This window comes from Pelodiscus sinensis, chromosome 3, assembly GCF_052426305.1.
Source record: "Pelodiscus sinensis isolate ZL-2025 chromosome 3, ASM5242630v1, whole genome shotgun sequence".
Classification (NCBI taxonomy): domain Eukaryota; kingdom Metazoa; phylum Chordata; order Testudines; family Trionychidae; genus Pelodiscus; species Pelodiscus sinensis.
Window position 1 is genome coordinate 146,237,136 of NC_143054.1, and position 19,116 is coordinate 146,256,251.

Genomic DNA, 19,116 nt, shown 5'->3' on the forward strand with positions numbered 1-19,116 from the left:
TTTTATCCATTACAGACTAACACAGCTACCCCTCTGAACACAATTTATAGCTTTTCCTGGTAACAGGGCACCGAGTGTTTTGAAAAGGGGAGATGAAAACCATAGCTTTATTCCTACTTCTGATGTCAGCTGTGATTGGGAGGTAGTTCTATTCACTTCCTATTGAGTAACCGAGATTAGTGTTTTGCTTTCTGGACCAGATAGGGTACAGGAAAAGCCTGACATTGTTTGAAACTGTGTCATTAATCAAGGTCCATGACATTAATCTCTTTCCTGCACCTACGCTCCTGTTGGAGTGACCTCACCCTAGAAATCTAGCAGCATTTCTCTGCTATTTGTGCTCTGCCAATTGTACTCATTGAGAATGTCATTGTGCCTTTTGAAAATGATTTGTCACTTGGTCTTCAGAGCTGGGCTAGCAGAGGTACAGGAAGGTCACAGTGACTTCTGTGTCTTGCACCAGTAGTCAGTGTTCCATCTGGAAATGGAATTCAGAAACTTAGATCCATCAGGCTCTGAGTGGTTTTCTTGAACTGTTAGAGGATGCTGTGTCCTCAGGACAGTGTCAGTCTTAACCACCCCTTAGTCCTGGAGCTTTGATGACAGCAATGCTTTTGCCACTGGGCTTTGGTAATGAGTTTTCACGCCCTTTGATTCACAGAGGAACTTGGCAAGAGTCACAATAAATAAATAGATTTGAAGTAGACATGTTCGACTCAGAGCTGAGACTATATAAGGTATGTTGTACCATCCCATTCAGGCTAGAGCAATGGTTCTCAAACTTTTTGGCCCATGGCCACCTGGCACAATGCAAACCTTTCTGTGGAGCACCAGTTGCTAATGGAAACTCACTGATAATTACATAATTATGCCCGAGCCATTTTGCTAGTGCTGCAGCTGGGAAGAATGGTTTAATTTAAATTATAAAACAGATTAAGCATTTTAACTTTCTCATGTTAATTTATCAAACTTCATTTTAAATAAAGTAAAATACTAATTTATGTCCAACCCAAAAGGACATAAACCCAAAAACCAGGCCAGCCAATGGGAGCAGCAGGGAAGCCTCCAGACTACAAGTCACTGTGCTGCTGCTGTGCCCCCAACAGGGTGAAAGGGGGAGCTCAGCCCCCCTTCTCTTGCATTCAGCTGCGAGTCCGCGCTGCTGCTCCAGCCTCGCGGTCGCCATGCAGCTCTGGCTTTCCACTCCGAGGGTGCTCAGTGTGGGGGGCAGGGAGGTGAAGAAAGCCCTGTTCTTCCCCACTAGGCCTGGTTTGTGGCGAGAGGCAGAGAAAGTGGCTCCGTGCGCTGCCATTCCATCAGCAGGGTGCAGAGGAGGGGGAGCGGCAGCACACAGAGCCGCTTGCTCTGCCTCTCTGTGAGAGCCAGGTCAGGTGGGGAAGGCGGGGCTTTCCTCACTTCCCTCCCACCAGCCACGTGCCTTCCGAGAGATGACCATGAGGCTGGAGTGTTGGCATGGGCTCCCTGTTGCCTGAGGGGTGGGGACTGAGCTTGGGTCACAGAGCACCTGTAAGGTGGCTGTGAACCACTAGTGGTCCACACACCGCACTTTGAGAACCACTGGGCTCAGGAGCAGAGAAAATGTCAGGCCTTCTGGGCCACAACTGGAGTTATCTTTTCACAGACATCCGCTAGTCTTGGCAAAATGATTTTGGTCTCAGTCTGGTTCTCAGTGGGCACATCCTGGACTGACACAGCATCACCACATTTGGTAGTGACTGCTGAAACTGCAGTCTCAGCCAAAAGAGCAGCAATCAAATGAGTCTCAGGTTTTGTATTGCCCTTTAGTTTTCTTGCAACCACTTAAAAAAGCAAAAGAAGCATGTTAAATGTCTTACTGGCTTCCTTGTGCCCTCTGAGTGAATCTGTCTTTCTACCTGGAGAGAGAGGGGCTTCTGTTCCTATGGTTCATATAGATAGTTAGGCTATTACACAAGTAATTTGTGATCAGAACAGTGTGGCACTTGGCAGTTTTGCTTAGCTGAGCTTCCCCCCTTTTTTTTCCACTAAAGCTCATCTGAAGAAGTGGGTTTTGCCCATGAAAGCTCATGATACTATATATATTTCTGTTAGTCTCTAAGGTGCCACGGGACTACTCGTTTTTAAAGTTACAGACTAATACAGCTGCCCCTCTGAGACTTGCTGAGCTGAGTTAATTTGAAATTCCTTTTCTCACTGTTAGTGCATGGGTGTTTGGTCCCTTCTGAATTTGCTTTGAATTTCAAATTTGAACAAACCTCCGAGCAAAACTCATCTGAAACCAGGTTTTGTCTGGTTTCTGCTCAGAACCGTTGATCCAAATAAGCTGCTGGGTGACAAGCTTTCTAGTATAGCCGGCACAACTTTCAGGTAGTCCATGAAAATTCCTGTGTGATAGAGTGGAGTACCAACCACAGGAGTGACCTGGATATTTCTGTTGTGCATTGTATATCAATACGTAACTGAGGCTCGGGAATGTTCTTGTGCACAGAAAAGGGAACAGAAAGCAATGAGACACACATTTGGATCCTTTGTGTTCATAGGTTGGACAGGGAATTGGGTGAGGATCCTATTCACTTCATTTTGCATAAGACCCCAAACTCTTAAGCCAACTGGAAACTCACAGTAAAACTAATGTGAATTTGTCCCTAGTATTATTCCACTGACTTCAATGGACTCAGTTGACTTCAGTGGATTAATTCCATGGGTCACATGACCCATCATGTTTTATGTAGTCAGACTGGTGTATAATCTTTATCTGAAACCAGATATATTTTGCCTGGTTTCATGATGAATGTAAGACATACAGCCCTAGTGACTTGAAAAGTCACCCAAAATGTGTTCCAATACAGCTTTATTCCATGCTCTTCTTTCTGCAAAATCCATTATCTACATAGCTAGTCTATTTGGATGTGTCTAGACTACAGGGTTTTTTCGAAAAAAGTGGCCTTTTTTCGAAAAAACTTCCCCTGCATTTAGACTGCTGCCATGTTCTTTCAAAAGTAAATCGAAAGAACGCGGTAGTTTTTTCGACTGCGGAAAACCTCATTTTACGAGGAATAACGTCTTTTTTCAAAAGTGCTCTTTCGAAAAAAGGCGCTATGTAATGCAAACTGTGCTTTTTCGAAAGAGAGCATCCAGACTGTCTGGGTGCTCTCTTTCAAAAAAGTGGCTTTCTTTTTCAAAAGTATTGGTTGTAGTCTAGATGCTCTTTTTCAAAAGAGGCTTTTTTGAAATATTCTTTTGAACAGGAGCAGCCTTAGATGAGCTGCAAGCAACTGGCGCCCTAGGCAAAACACATGATCGACGCCCCCGCCTCCAAAGCCCTCAATAGCCATTTATCTTGGCACCCTAGGCAATCGCCTAGGTCGCCTGTATTGATGGGCCGCTACTGCTTTTTAAAAAGTCTCTTTCAAAAGAGGCTTGTAGTCTAGACATGGCCTTTGTGTCCTCATGCCATACTCTTGTAATATTCAAGGTTGTCACTGGTTAGCTCCCTCCTTAACCACTCGTCCTGGCAGCAGAGATCACACAAGCTATTTAAGAGTTTTGCCTGATCCAGGATGTAGGTCTGAGCCCTATAGATTTACCAGTATATAGGAATCTTTTCACTAAACATTGAAAGGCAGCAACCGCTGGAGTTGAACATGGTAGTTGTTGTACAGTAACACTGTTCAAGCACATAGGGTGGGGAAAAAGGTTGGGATTCTGAGCAGATGAAATGTAATTACCTAAGTTTGAAAATGATCATGACAACAAGACTGACCATCTGATTTTGTGATGTGCTCTGGAGTTCTTCAGGCTACAAACTCCTCTGTTCTTAGCATCATAGTTTCATATTCTATTAATTTGATGCCTGCTGTACAATTTGCCTCAATTCAGTTTTCCTCCCTTTCCCTTCAGGTTTGTGACCAGGTTTATTGAACTAGATGGCTTGACCTGTTTGTTGAATTTCCTGAAGAGCATGGACTATGAGACCTCAGAGAGCCGCATACACACATCCGTTATAGGGTGTATCAAGGCACTAATGAACAACTCCCAGGGACGGGCACATGTCCTGGCCCATCCAGAAAGTATCAATATCATCTCCCAGAGCTTACGGACTGAGAACATCAAGACCAAGATCGCTGTGCTAGAGATCCTTGGGGCTGTCTGCCTGGTGCCAGATGGCCATAAGAAGGTCCTACAGGCCATGCTTCACTACCAGGTCTATGCTGCAGAGAGAACAAGATTTCAGGTATAAACATGCTCAGCCAACAATTCCCAGCACAGCACATCTTTGAAAAGGGTGGTTTGCACTTACATACACATTATACTTGCGTATAACGTTATCTGAGGTATAAAGACCATTTTTCTCACCTGGATTTTGGATTAACCAAAGAAGTGTCAACTCCCCACACAGATTATTTATTACACTTATTCTACAGCCGGTCACTGCCATCAGTGCTGATATAAGATACTGTGCTTTACCTTACAATTGTATTTTGTTGTACTAATGAAAGGCTTTCAGTATTCTTGCACGCTAACCTAGATCAATGGTATCTGTTGGGCTCCCTTTACTTGCTATTTAGGGCAGGTAGCCCCAGTAGCTTCTGTGATGCTTTTCAAGTCAGTGCTACCATAATGCAGAAAGTATGGAGTAAATTACCTGCAGCAAAAGCCATTAATAAGCCCCACAGTTAACACAGATATTTCCGAAGTATAGAGGAAAAGCTTAGAAAGGCAGATCACTGAGTTTCTGGTTGGTGGGTTTTGATTGTGGGGATCATAAACTGTTGCTATGACCTGCCTCTTCCTAATGAAACAGCCATCTTGATGAGACAGACCTCATGAGCTGCGCTGTTGAGCAGTGGTTTCTCAACAGAGTGGCACTGTACCATTCTTACAGTACAATCCGATATTCTTTCCAGGGGTGAAGTTTCAATTGGATTTTGCCTGACTACTCTGAGGAGGAGATACAATTAGGCCCTCAGATCTTGTGTACATCAGCCATATTCCCTGCCTCCCAATCAGTTGTTGCACTCCAAGCTTCAGTGGATCTTGAGCTGCTGTACAACTGAGGTGATAAACATAGTTCAAGTTCTATGGAAGGTTGCAGCATTCACAGCGGAGTGGGAAATTGTCGCTGGTCACTGACAACTGCTCACGTCATCCTTTTTCTTCAAGGGATCCTAGTACAGAGACTCAGGGAGTACAGCTGGTTTTGTATCTGGATACACAACAAGGATTCAAGAGACCTAGTTCTATTTCCCTTATGTGGCTCTGCCACATAAGATTAATGTACCAGTAAGAGTTAGGGAATTGCTGATACAGAGGAGGGAGCTGGGGAATAGAAGCCAAATATGGAGAGAGTATGATGGCTAGTATGCTGTGGTCTGAATGTATGAAAACATAAGAACATAAGAATGGTCATATTGGTCAGGCCAAAGGTCCATCCAGCCCAATATCCTGTCTTCCAAAAGTGGCCATCAAGCAATCCCACTCATGTCACCCATTCCCAGACTCTGACAAACAGAGACTAGGGACACTATCTCTGCCCATCTTGGCTAATAGCCATTGATAGGGCTCGACAAACAATACAATCTACTTGCCCGTGGCAAGTAGATTTCAGCTGTGTGCCCTGTTCATTCGCAGCGTGCACATGCGCAATGCGGCTCTTGCTCATGCTCAGTATGGGACTGGCGAGCGGTTTTTGCCGCTGTTCGTCAAGCCCTGGCCATTGATGAACCTAACCTCCATGAATTTATGTAGCTTTTTTTTAGAACCCTGTTAAAGTGCTGGCCTTTGCAACATCCTCTGGCAAGGAGTTCCATAGGTTGACGGTGCATCGTATGACGACATACTTCCTTTTTCTTGTTTTAAACCTGCTATCTATTCATTTAATTTGGTGAGCCCTAGTTCTTCTATTATGAGAACAATTAAATAACTTCCTTATTCACTTTTTCCAAACCAGTCATGATTTTATAGACTTCTATCATATCCCCCCTTAGCCTCCTCTTTTCTAAGCCGAAAAGTCAGTCTTCTTAATCTCTCCTCAAATGGAAGCCATTCCAAACCCCTAATCATTTTTGTTGCCCTTTCCTGAACTTTTTCCAATGTTAAGATCTCTTTTTTTTAGATGAGGCAAGCACATCTGTACACAGTATTCAAGATATACCATGGATTTATACAGCGGCATATTCTATGTCTTATTCTCTATCCCTTTTTTAATTATTCTTAACATTCTATTTGCTTTTTTGACTGCCGCTCTGAGTAGATGTTTTCAGAAAAATATTCACAATGACTCCAAGATCTGTCTCTTGAATGGTAATAGCTAATCTAATCCCCATCATTTTATACATATAGGTGAGATTATTTTTCCAATGTGCATTACTTTGCATTTATCAACATTAAAATTCATTTGCCATTTTGTTGTCCAGTCACCTAGTTTGGTGAGATCTTTTGAAGCTCTTTGCAGTCTGCTTTGGTCTTAACTATCTTGTACAGTTTAATATCATCTGCAAATTTTGCCACCTCACTGTTTGCCTCTTTTTCTAGATCATTTATGAATATATTGAATAGGATTGGTCCCAGTACGGACAACAAAAAGAGCAGACAACCTTAAATCTTGCCAGTTTTCTGGTAATTAGCCTAGATGAGCAAGCCTGAGATTGTTTACATTGTAGGCGCTTTGGGGTGACCTCGCATGCTTAGTCCTGGCAACTTTCAATCGATTTTTAATTCTTTTTCCCATCTTGACTGAGTTGATCTGCTGAATAAACCCATATGTCGTAACAAACCCAAGTCAACTCAAGTGCCTCCTCTGTGTATCTTTTTTAAATTTTTCTCCAATTGATGATAAATCATTGCTGGGTCAGTGTGTGGTAACACATCTCATCTTGTATAGCTGGGCCTTTGAGACGTCACATTGAATGATTCACAGAAGCTTTTGTGAGCCTGGGGAAACTTACTTACTATCTCATCCAGGAATGAATGGAATGCACAAATAATTGCCCTTGTCAGATGTTTTTGCATTAGGGAAAAATATAAGTGTTTGCTTCCTCTTTAAAAAAAAATAGGATGAACAGCAGGGATACGCTCCTGCTTACTAGTTTTGGAAAGTCTGTGTCTGAAAGCTGGAATGGCATTTTCCTCCGCGCTTTCTCCACCAGATTGAACCCAAGCAGTTCTTATCTTGACACTGGTGACTTCTACAGCTCCTGCCACCCTCCACTCATTTGTGCTTCACAATGGATCAGTGGTGACAGCAAGTGAATGTGGTCAATGCTCAGTGAAAGGCAAAGAAGGAAGCTAGTGTCACATTCTAAGGTTCTCAGTTAATGCCTGTGACATAAAGCTTCATAGATCATCTATCAGGTGTGATCCACTATTACCCTCTAATGCTGGCATTGGTCTTGCCAGTCCCTTGACAGCTGGGCTTAGGAAGAAGGATCTGCTTGTCTCTGCTTTACTGGGAGATCTGGAACTTTCACGAAGGGGGTGAGGTGGCTGAGCCCAAGGACGTACTACGCAAGCCAGCTTGTGCCTTTTACTGTATGTGGCTGGGAGATAATAGAGGTCTGAGTCTGGATTTAATACAAGAAAACAATGACAATGTCCTTTCTGAGCAGCTCTTCATTCTGTGTCTTGGTCTGCAGCTTTAGAACCAAGATTTTGCAGATGCTTTACAGCTCCTTTAGCTTCCAAGGATAACTGGTGGGAAATGTCTCCCATCACATGAGCATTTCATAACACCTCTCAGTGCAAAAGTTCTCTGAAGGGTTTAGAGCTTCCTGCTCATGGGTGGTGTGTGAACCTAGGACCGGGAGAGAGAGACAAATCCCCAGCCCCTCCCCTGGCACCCAAGACCCCATCCCTGTCCCCCACGCCCCTCCCTTCTCCCCCCCCCCCCCGCCATGGAGAGCCTGACAGACCCAGTCTTTCCCGAATCATGGGGAAGGGACACCCTCTCTTGTCCCTGGAGCACGGTCAATACCTGGCCCCCGCCTCCCCAGCTGGGGAGGACTGTTAGTACATGGCCCCAGCCTTGGCAGGGCTGAAGCCCAGGCAATGCCAAGAGACTGTTAAAGCCATGCTGAATGCAGAGTCTGGGAGCAGAGTATGGGCAGGGCCAGTTAGGCAGTTTGGGAAGACCTTCCCTTGCCTCTTATACCTGCCAACTTGTCTGGGCCTGGCAAGGGTCCTGGGGGTCCGGATGAATCGGCAAGCCTGGGCAGCAGCCTCCGCAGCCTGGTCCAGTTATCATGGCCCGGCAGCAGCCGTGGCAGCCTGGTCCAGTTCTCAGGGCCCGGCAGCAGCCTCTGAGAGCAGCATGGCAAAGCCTTTCTCCTCTGGGGCTGAGGTAGAGCCTCTGGCCTGCTTGGCAGCCAAGCTCCAACTAAGTTTGGAGCTCCTCTTTTTATACCTCCAGCCCTGCCTTCCTGATTCCTGTGGTCGGGGCTGGGTGGTTCTGGCATCACCCACCAAGGGGTTCTTGAGGGAGTGTCCTTATCTGCATCAGTGGGAGGCCACGCTGACTCACAACACCCCGATCTGGCATCAACACAAGTAATCAATTAAAATTCTTCCTGAGCATTGAAGGTTAATCAAAAGCAAACACTATACAGAAGGAACAGGAGAATCATATTTTGAACATGCAGCATGGAAATAAATTTCTCTGGCTCCATTGTTCTTCATGACAAAAAAATGAAATTGTTGATTGGCCTCATGAAAAGAATGTCTGGGACCTCCCAAAAGGCTCTGCTCTGTTTCCATATAGATGATGATACAATACGCTGTTTAAGGAGACAGCAGATGAGCCAAAGAGGAAGGTGATTTCAGGATATCAGGCTTAGAAGCTGGCATATGTGAGACTTTTGGGTTGATAGAAAGTGGAAAATAGGTCTTCTTTGGAACCTGGCCTGAGCTTAATCTTTGTCATTGATCTAGGCTCTTACTACATTTAAAAGGCAGAGCTGCAGCAGTCCCAGAGTCGGTGCGAGCTGGGACTGCTCAATCCTGGCTCGCGCCGGCTCCAGGAGCTACCCCAGCTGCAGCTCTGAATAGCGCCTCCCCTTATTGACTAATTGTATAGTCAATACAAATTAGCCAGATACCCACTCCTTTACATCTTTAGCTTGAACCAGAGCACATCTTTTAGAAAAGGACTCACTGCTGTGTCTTGCACAGTAACTTAAAGATGAAGAAGTGCTAAAAGTCTGGACTTTTGCTTTAGAGTTGAATTTTGTGCTGGTGAAAGCTGCTGGACTGACACCAGTAGATGGGAACAGAGACAGCAGCTATGCAGCTTCGTTACTGTGTTTCAACCCTCACTAGCTGGGACCAGCCTGTGAAAGGATGAGTGAGGAACTCTGGCTTCATTGGCTATTAACAGGAGTGTTGTGAGCAAGACACAAGATGTCATTCTTCCGCTCTGCTCTGCGCTGATTAGGCTTCAGTTGGAGTATTGTGTCCAGTTCTGGGATACAATTTCAAGAAAGATGTGGAGAAATTGGAAAAGGTCCAGAGAAGAACAACAAAAGTGATTAAAGGTCTATCTAGAGAACATGAGCAATGAGCAGTGTTTCTCAAAGTGGTTCACAGATCCATTCTGAAAAACCTTCTCATTGGCCTCTCCGGTTTGTGTATCAGCTCCATAGCCACGGATCCTCATGGCTCCCACTGGCTCCAGTTCGCTGTTTGCAGCGAAGGGGAGCTATGGAAAGTGGTGTGGGCTGGGCCGCTGCTTCCTGCGGCTCCCCTTGGCTTTAAACAGTGAACCAGAGCCAATGGGAGCCATGAGGCTCCATGGCTGCAGAGTAGATAAATAAACAAACCATCGGCCAGTTAGCAATTTTCTCAGGGTGTGTCTACACAGCACTCTTAGCTCAAAATAAGCTACACAATTTGCATAGTGCAAATTGTGTAGCTTATTTTGAGTGTATTTCGAAATAGCTTATTTCATGATTTGGTTACAGCAGCAAATTTCGAAATAAACCTCTGTTCCAAAATGTCCCTTAATCCTCATGGAAGAAGGTTTACAGGGGCATCGGAATAGCGCACCTGTTATTTCGAAAGATATTTCAAAATAACGGGCGTGCTGTCAAGACACAGAATAGCTATTTTGATATCCAGAAATATCCCGAAATAGTGCCGCAGTGCAGACGTACCCTCAGTGTGGATCCATGGACTACTTTGAGAAACTCTTCCTATGAGAGAAGACTGAAAGAACTGGGCTTTAGAAAAGAGAAGACTGAGAGGGGACATGACAGCAGTTTTCAGGTATCTAAAAGGGTGTCATAGGGAGGAGGGCGGGGGAGGGGGAATTGTTCTCCTTGGCCTCTGCTTCTTGTCCTATCTGCTATGGGCTTAAACTGCAGCAAGGGAAGTTTAGGTTGGACATTAGGAAAAAGTTCCTAGCTGTCAGGGTGGTTAAACACTGGAATAAGTTGCCCAGGAAGGTTGTGGAATCTCCATCTCTGGAGATATTTAAGAGCAGGTTAGACAGACACCTGTCAGGAATAGTGCTGGGTCCTGCAGTGAGAGCAGGGACTGGACTCGATGACCTCTCAAGGTCCCTTCCATTTCTAGTGTTCTATGGTTCTAGTCACTTTGTCAGATTCTCTGCTGAAACTGCCAAGAAGGGTGCCCCTTTGGATGGCATGTTGCATCATGTGAAAACCTGTGCTCCTGGGACTGGACTGAGATCTGACAATTCATTTCACACGAGGCATCAGATGATTACAACTTTTTGGCCAACACTAACTCAAGTTAGATTTGAACCCATGGGACATAGAGGTGAAAAGCTCCATATGCCGTTACCAGTTCTCTGAGCCAGTTAGTCCCTCACTCATGACTTTTTATGGCTTCTTTGTAAGAACAAACAGCATTCATCACTAATAATGAAGACCATGAACTATGTTTTTAGTGACTCTGAAAGTGGCCTTTCTTTCCCACTCCACAATGGTAACAGTGCAGTTCTCCCATCTTGACAGCAATGGTACACCATATCCTTTTCCCCTTTGCCCCTCTTGTTACCAACTGACCCCTATTCTTCTTGAAATCCCCATTCTCCATCACAGCTGCTCATTGGGTTTGTATTTATCATTTTCCCAATAGCAGTAGCAATGAATGTCAGTGTGTGTGTCTCTCTCTCTCTTTTGGATCTTCTTTGGCAACCTCTCTCAAGGAGTCAATGAGTAAATGTGAGACAGCTGTTGTTGGAACCATTTTCTCCCAGAGAATGGTTAGTTTTATTTTCCCTTCTCACTGTTTCTTGTCTTTTCTTGGTGGAATTCCTTAATGATTTTCCTTTTTCCTCGCTTTTACTCCCCCTCCCCCCAGGAACAAGGAAGTGAGAGTCAGTTTTATTTATTGGCAGCTGTCTTCAGCCTCTATATAACTCACTGATAGCTTCAGATTGGAAAAATGATCATTTCTAACTTGCACATGCCTACGGGAGGTGGATGAGTGTATGGAGACGACACATTTAATTCTGAACCAAAGAACGTTGTATTCTCCTTGGTACAGGTTGATGCTCAGTCTTAAGTCATCTCTGTCCTCCCGGGCAAGAATGTTACTACCCAGAATGCCTACTATAGTACAACACAGAGACACACCAGGAAATGAAAAAGTAGTAGGGAGATTACAAAAGGAAAGCTTGCACTTTGGGCCAATTGCTTATTTTGGTTAAGTTGCTATAACTCTATGGTGTAACTCTTTTAATTTAAGAGATATTACTCCTGTTTTATACCAGTGGAGCTAGGATCAGAATCCAAACGACGGTCAGGACCCAAACTATTGTAACTCCATTGAAATGAGTGTAGTTACAACAGTTTGCACTAGGCATGTCTGGTAGCATGCAATTGTATAATCATGTAACTGCATCACATTTTAGCAGTTACAAAACTATTTGAGGCCCTACTGGTCCAACTCCTGGGGAGCCTCCTGCCACCCAGTACTGCTGCCTCTGTATCAAACTTAAAAAAAAAAAACCTGGCTTCTTACACAGACCAACTCCCGCCTGCCACGCTACGCTGCTGCCTATGATGCAGAGGCAGTAGAGGGGGTGGGGGAAGGAATGTGTGTAGTTGACAATAAGCCCAGGCTTATTGATTATGTAATTGTTTACACATTGACATCCCTTGTTTACACCAAATGAGGATCCGGCTCCACCTCTATTCATGAGTTGAGCCTAACCAGGCTTGGCACCAAAACACGTTAACTATTGTATTTGTTTTTAATTCTTTTCTACCCCACAATAACATCTGTCAGTGCTCCTAAGCCCACTGGTGATATCCCAGAAAGAATTGTTTTCTAACACCATAAATATTGGATTCCATGATCATTGTGAGTGACAGTGATGTACTCTGGGATATCGCCAGTGACCTGGCAAGATTTAATAAAGATTAGCTCAAAGCCATTTGAGTGCCAAATGCTGCTGTAGCTTGTTTTGTGATGGGGGGGGGACATCAAAGCAGGTATCTGGGTTTAACTCCACTTCCACATTAGCTGTGCCACTCACTGTTAAGCTCTAAAGCAGGGGCAGGGAACCTTTTCAGGGTCGGGGCCACTGCCCACAGGAAAATCAGTCGGGGGCTGCACACAAGTGAGAAACAAAAAAGCCTTCACTGAAGTGGCCCCTGACTGAGAGGGAGAAAGACACTCCTCATGCTCCCCTCATGCACCAGAGCGTTGGGGGCCCAAGCTAGTAGACTTTGTGTGTTCCAGCCCCGTGGTGGGGCAGTGCGGGGGAGGCTGAAGCACCAACTCGGGCTTCCCAGTGTTTTGGGGGGAGCCCCATCCCTTCCTGTTGTATGTAAATACACAGGAGAAGCTTTTAACAACTCAGGCAAAACTCTGCTGTATGTGTCAACTTAACAGAACCATGGGAACAAGTGGAAACTAAACCCCCTCCAAGGTCTACATGCACTTCTGGGGGTTCTTCTCCCCTCAGGGTACTTAATACTGTGGGATGCTCTATCTTCCCTCTCGGCACTGGTAGAACCCACTGTGCTAGGGTTCAAGAAAAGAATGATAAATTATCTGGATGCCACTTGTATAAATGGGCCAAGATGCATTAACCATGGAGATTCTGCCTAGCAAGTGCAGAACTAAACTGACTGGCAGATCTGGGGTAGGCAATCGTCTCTTACAGCTGCCATATAGATCATACTGGCAAGGACTTTAATGGAAAATTGGGGTTTTGCAGGAATTCTCTCTCAGAATCAAGTGGGTATTTTATTATTGTCACTGAGTGCCCCAAATTGTAATGAATGTGGACAGGTAGATGTAGCCCCTCCTCGAAGCATTTTAAGCAGCGATGTGACCCATCAAAGGCAGGCTGAGTACAGCTCGCTGTGAATAGATAGAGGGCAATGTGGGGGCTGTGCAGGGGAAACAATGAACGTCTGCTCTAGGCTCTCTCAGCTCCCCCCTTGTGTTTCAGACACTGTTGAATGAGCTAGACCGAAGCATGGGGCGCTATCGGGACGAGGTGAATCTCAAAACAGCCATCATGTCCTTTATCAATGCTGTTCTGAATGCTGGTGCGGGCGAGGTGAGTCACTGCCCTGAAAATCCCATCTGCAGCAGAGCCGTTGCTACTGAGTTACTTGCTTTGGAAAGGTCTATTAGACCAATGTGCAAGTCTTCACAGTGTTATCGAGTGGACTTAGTTCTTGGAAAAGGTGCTCGACTGGTCATAGCAATCCTAACTTACATCCTCTTTCTCACTCTTTGCTTGTGACTCCCCCTTGAACTTGCCTCCTGTGCAGAGACTTCCAAATATACCAGTGCGGGGGGGTGGGGGGGGCGGGAGGTTGTGAGGAGCCCGGGGTTGAACATAATTTTTCCAGGCTCTGTACAAACTTGAAACATGGGCCCCGTCGCACACACATACCATGATTTGCAGTCTGGGCCAGGCTCCAGCAGAGTGTACACTTCCCCTCCCCCACACATGTGGGGACCCTGTGAGGAGCATACATGGAATTTGAATGAAGCCTCCAAAATCCTTTTCACTTGTGACCCTGACATCGAAGTGACCTGATCTTGGCTCATAGAACAAATGCTGATTGCTTTGCTCTTCCTCTGTCCTCTGCTGAAGAATTTGTGGAGCACCTTTTTGTCTCTGAGTGCTCCAGTTCCACAGGGATACATGGAGCTGATGGCAGTTATAGGAGGACTAGGTTTGAAAGGGGAATAGTAGGATACACAGTCACTCTAGAATGACATATGGTGACTGAAGACCTGATTTAAACTTGCTTTTTGATGCAAGAGCAGGATTGTTGAGAGAAATTCTGAGTAGAAGCAGGGGATATGAGCCTACCTGTACACTCTGAAAAGTGGGAGAAGTGATACTCAAAGTAAGAATTTACCTGTAAGTGCATCTGTCAAAATCTTTTGGAATCTGCTGAGTTGTTTTTCCCCCCTCCCCCCTTTCTGTAAGGACAATTTGGAATTCCGATTGCACCTGAGATATGAGTTTCTGATGCTGGGTATTCAACCTGTTATTGACAAGCTAAGAGGACATGAAAATGCAACTTTAGACAGGTGAGTCATGATGTTTTACCATAGTTGCTCAGTTATGGAGCAGTGGTAGCTGTTATAGAAATAAGGTTTCCATCTGAGTTTCAATGTAAGCTTGCTTTTGGCTCTCTCTCTAAAAGTCACCACAAAAAGGAGTATCTTCATCACAATTGGTACATTGGTTGTGAAGGCAACATGAACATTTTTGAACAAGAATTTCCAGAATTGTGCTTCTGAGATATAGATGACCACCAGAATCCAAAATGAGTTTAAAATGAGTTTATTTTGCCACTTTTAAAAGCAAACAAACACTCCTCCCCCCAACTTTGATAGGAAAGAGACAGAACCAGCATTCAATACATACGTCAAATCAACACCTAGCACACAGGATCAATGTTCTGGTTTTTAAACTCATATTTTATACGCATGAATATTAAATAGGCTCTCCAGTGTGGCACATTGGCCCTGGTGACTTACATTAAATTCTGTAGCTTCCTGCACTGAATGAGACAGCTTACCTTGGGCTCTGCAGAAATCTACAACCCAAAATAAACTCCTTATAACAACCAAGCTATGTGATTTGATCAAGAAACTTGAGGATCTTGAATGAGCTGTGCAGAATAATGAGGAGCCTGTAGAAGTTTATCAGATTAGAAACCTAAGAAGCTATGGAGGGTGATGTTTAGAGAAGGGTTTGTGGAGCAAACTCTCTCCTGTGGCCCACCTATGCGTGGAGAGGAAATGCCCTGCTGCTGCCCTGCTATCACCCTCATTATTCTAGTTCAAATAACCCAGGACAGGGCTGGTCTGGAGGCACCAAATGGCTTGGAGAGTGTCAGTGAGTTTATGGCCATAAATTATATATGGAGTTTGCAAGTGTCCCATCAAAACTAGAGTTTCCTTCAAACCTCGGTCTGGCTGGGAATACTGTGCGTGAAATTTCTACCCAAGGGTTAAAGCATGACATGGTTCAGCCTAACACTTTGTATAAATACTGGGTTAAATCCAATTGCCTCTCATGAAGGATAGTGCCTCACGTCTTTGACTCTGAATATGGCAGTGTGTTGCTGGGCTTTGCCTTTTACACACACGTCCCATTGTATTAGCGCTGTATCGAGCCAGATTGCGCTCTATTATGCTGGTCAAAAACTGGTTAAATGGTGGAAGATAGATATGTTACTCTGGACTGGCACCACTGTACATGATGTGAGAATCTGGCCCATTTGACTGTTGATGATTCTTTATCCAAATAACCAAGTATGTCCAACAGGATTTCAGTCGGGCTGCTGAACTCACAAGTTGGAACAAGGTTTAACTAAGAGCAAGAAGCCCTGAGGGCTAGCGTGATTGAAGAGGGCCCCAAGAACCATGACAAAATGTCCTGTGTTTCATAGAATACTTGAAATTCTCTGTGCTACATGTCATAAACAAAATGCGATTTTTTTCCAGCAGTCTGGCCAGCAAGCAAGGCATATGGATTCTCCCCCTGTGTAGTAGATGGTATTGCCAGTCACGATACAGCATGTCATACACCTATTTTCATTTTTAGGCTGTAAAAGCAGTAATAACCTTGCCCTATGGAGTTAAATGGGGATTAACAACTCATCGAACATGAGACCATTCACATCTCCCAGCTTAGTCATTCAGTCCCATGAAACATTCAGTCCTCTGAATGTAAATATCCCATGGTGTTCAGACAGTCCCTTGACAGGGGAGGGAGGAGGGAATTGCCTCATCATCCCTGCCAATATTGCCACCCTCTTGAAGGGAATAGAGTTCCCCTTCTCCCTGCCACAGCTGCGGTCCACACAAATTGGTTGGATTTGTTTTCCTCTTTCCTAGGCACTTGGATTTCTTTGAGATGGTGAGGAATGAAGATGATCTGGAACTTGCGAAGCAGTTTGATGTTGTGAGTTGCTTCTGTGGGAGCTGGAGTTGAATATCTGCTTTGACTGCTCAATAAAAAGCCTGCAGCTTCCCAAGCTGTCAGCAGCACAGAACAGCCTTGGCTGCTAGAGGGAGAATGGCTGCTCTTTTGCTGTTTCTCATGTACAGAACAGGGATCATACCTATGAATGATGACTATATTGAACACTGACATGGCTCCTGCAGAAGGGCTTTGGACAACGGCATTATGCAGCATGTCAGTGACAGAAGAGGGCTGGGTTGTTGGGAACATTCCCAATAGGGATGGGCTGAACCAAAATTCTGGATCCAATATGCCTTTACTTTGAGCTCTGGGCGTGGCGCAGACCATTTTGAGCTCTGGGCATGGCGCAGACCATTTCCGAGTTTTCAAATAGCAAATTTGTGGTATGTTTCTGAAAGCTGTCAGTTGTGAAGACAGGCTGGAATTTTAGAAGAGAGGGCTAGAGGGAGGAGTGCTTACTACAACCAGGTGTAGCAGTGCTGAACCCAAAGCCCCCTTCTCAGTGAAGCCCCTCTGCTAGGTTATCATAAGGCAAATGCTGCCTTTTGAGGTCTGCCCGTGTCTGTTTTTAAAGACTTTTCACTCCTGGATCCATTTCCCATTCTGTATATTTCTCTCAGTCTCTTACATGTTATTTCTGTGCCTGCTCCAGATTCACATTGATACCAAAAGCGCCTCTCAGATGTTTGAGATGATCAAGAAGAGACTGAAGCACACAGATGCCTATCCCTATTTGCTGTCAGTCCTTCAGCATTGTTTGCAGATGCCTTGTGAGTACATCTTAGCTTCTTAGGTCAAAGGGATGTGGGATGCCTTGCTATAAAAAGGGCCAATAGATCACAGGAGGAAATGCACTTTCTCTCTGATGCAGGTTGTACAGACACTGTGGGTAAAGGAGCTGGGATTTGACACTGACCCCAGCCTGTGGATTTTGGAAGCTTGCAAACTAACAAGTGGCAGCTTCACTTCACTCTGTATTTGCAAACAAAATTAAGAAATTGGGGGCCTCCTATTTGTCACAAACCAAGGGTTTTTTGTGGGGGAGTTAAAGTAGAAAGTTCAAAGGAGAAACAGAACTCTTGTGCTCAAGGTCTGCCCAGGAGTGGATGCCAGTTTGATTTTTACCACTATGCAGTAAGGAATGTAAAAAAATTAATTAAAACCTTTGTTGTCTGTTGATGGGAAATGCTCAGTAAACATGTTTTTGGGCTGCTGTCTCACGGTAATGCATCAGGCTCTAAGACTTTAATCAGAAACCATATCAGCATTTTTTTTTGAAGGTCATGGCCTGAATGGGGTTCTTGGTTATTTCATTAAATAATCAGTTGGTACGGTAATTACTGATTGATGCTTCTAAAGGTAGTGGCCAAGAAAGGGGCTTTAACAGGATCATTATGCAGTAGCTTTAGTAAACTTCACCTAGGCTTGAGCAGCGAGACTGAGAAAATTAGCAGGGGGGGTGGGGATAACCCTCCTGATGTCTTTCCAAGAGGCTACATGCAGTATGTTATGAGGCATCTTCTGGATTTCAAAGTACAGGCAACCATCTACCAGCTATATGACACAGTTAATTCTTTAATGTAGTACAAGACATCACATATGTTTTGGTTGCTCAGGGAGAGCCCAGAATATGCTACCGGAAGAGGGCTAAACATGATAGGAATGTTGTCAGGTTAGAGACACAGTTCAGAAGTTTTGAAGTATTTAATAAAAACACGTTTTAAAGAGCCAGACGTTGAAATCCATTGGGCTAATCTGTAGTGCATTTCCCACTGTTGGGTATACGCTCTATATATTCTTATTTGTGATGGATCCTGGCCCCTCTAACACATACCAGAGGGACCAGTCTCTTAAAAAAAAACAAATGGGTAATTTTTTTATAGCTTGTTATGGCCACAAAGTTTTTTTTCTTGAATTAAATTACAGATAGCTGAGCATGTAAATGGTGACTATAAATATTTGTAAAGTACCTGGCCACATGGTATGTAGGTACCTCCATCCCCCCAAAAAATCAGCCCCCCATAAGTAGCAAAGTCACAAGTCTGACTTATGGAAACATAGCTGTAGGTGCATTTCTGTACACACTTTCCTGATCTGCAGTAGGAATCATGAAAATTGGGTGTGCAAATTCAACGCATGATTGTGCATGTGCTTTTCACACTAGTCTGATTTAATAGGATTTTACACCTCAAGTGTAAATGACAACGCAAGATACCATGGAACCAAGACCTGTGTTCTATAACTTACCTGCAATGGGTCAATAACACCACCTCTCCAAACTGTTTTGTTAAGGTGGGTAAAAAGAAAGCAAGGAAAATTGTTCTGTCATGTGGGGAATACAGAGATTCCAAGCACTTTCCGATGCTAATAGCAACCTTTTGTACATTGGTGTTTTTCCCTGCAGATAAGCGGAATGGGGGACATTTCCAGCAGTGGCAGCTGTTAGATAGAATACTACAACAAATCATTCTTCAGGATGAGAAAGGGGATGATCCAGATATAGCTCCACTGGACAACTTCAATGTCAAGAACATCATTAAGATGTAAATTGTATTAATTATTCTTTCTTAACCCTGTAATCCAGCACTTTAGTTGTAAAGGGTACTTAAAAAAATGCCAGGTTCCTGCATGGTGGAATTTCCATCTGTGTTATAATTTATTGTAGTCTGCTGTAAATTTTCTAG

At 44.4% G+C, this 19,116-nt stretch overlaps 1 protein-coding gene across 5 annotated transcripts in view; it reads left to right on the top strand.

Moving 5' to 3' along the window:
• The window catches only part of DAAM2 (dishevelled associated activator of morphogenesis 2), a 371,485-nt gene that overhangs the window by 261,182 nt on the left and 91,187 nt on the right, over positions 1-19,116 (top strand). For all 5 annotated transcript variants that reach the window (XM_089777421.1, XM_075925085.2, XM_006131756.5 and 2 more), the window contains 6 exons: positions 3,901-4,234; positions 13,424-13,534; positions 14,423-14,526; positions 16,345-16,411; positions 17,085-17,202; positions 18,837-18,975. In XM_089777421.1, coding sequence (XP_089633547.1) covers positions 3,901-4,234; positions 13,424-13,534; positions 14,423-14,526; positions 16,345-16,411; positions 17,085-17,202; positions 18,837-18,975 — 873 coding nt within the window. The remainder of the gene's footprint in view (positions 1-3,900; positions 4,235-13,423; positions 13,535-14,422; positions 14,527-16,344; positions 16,412-17,084; positions 17,203-18,836; positions 18,976-19,116) is intronic.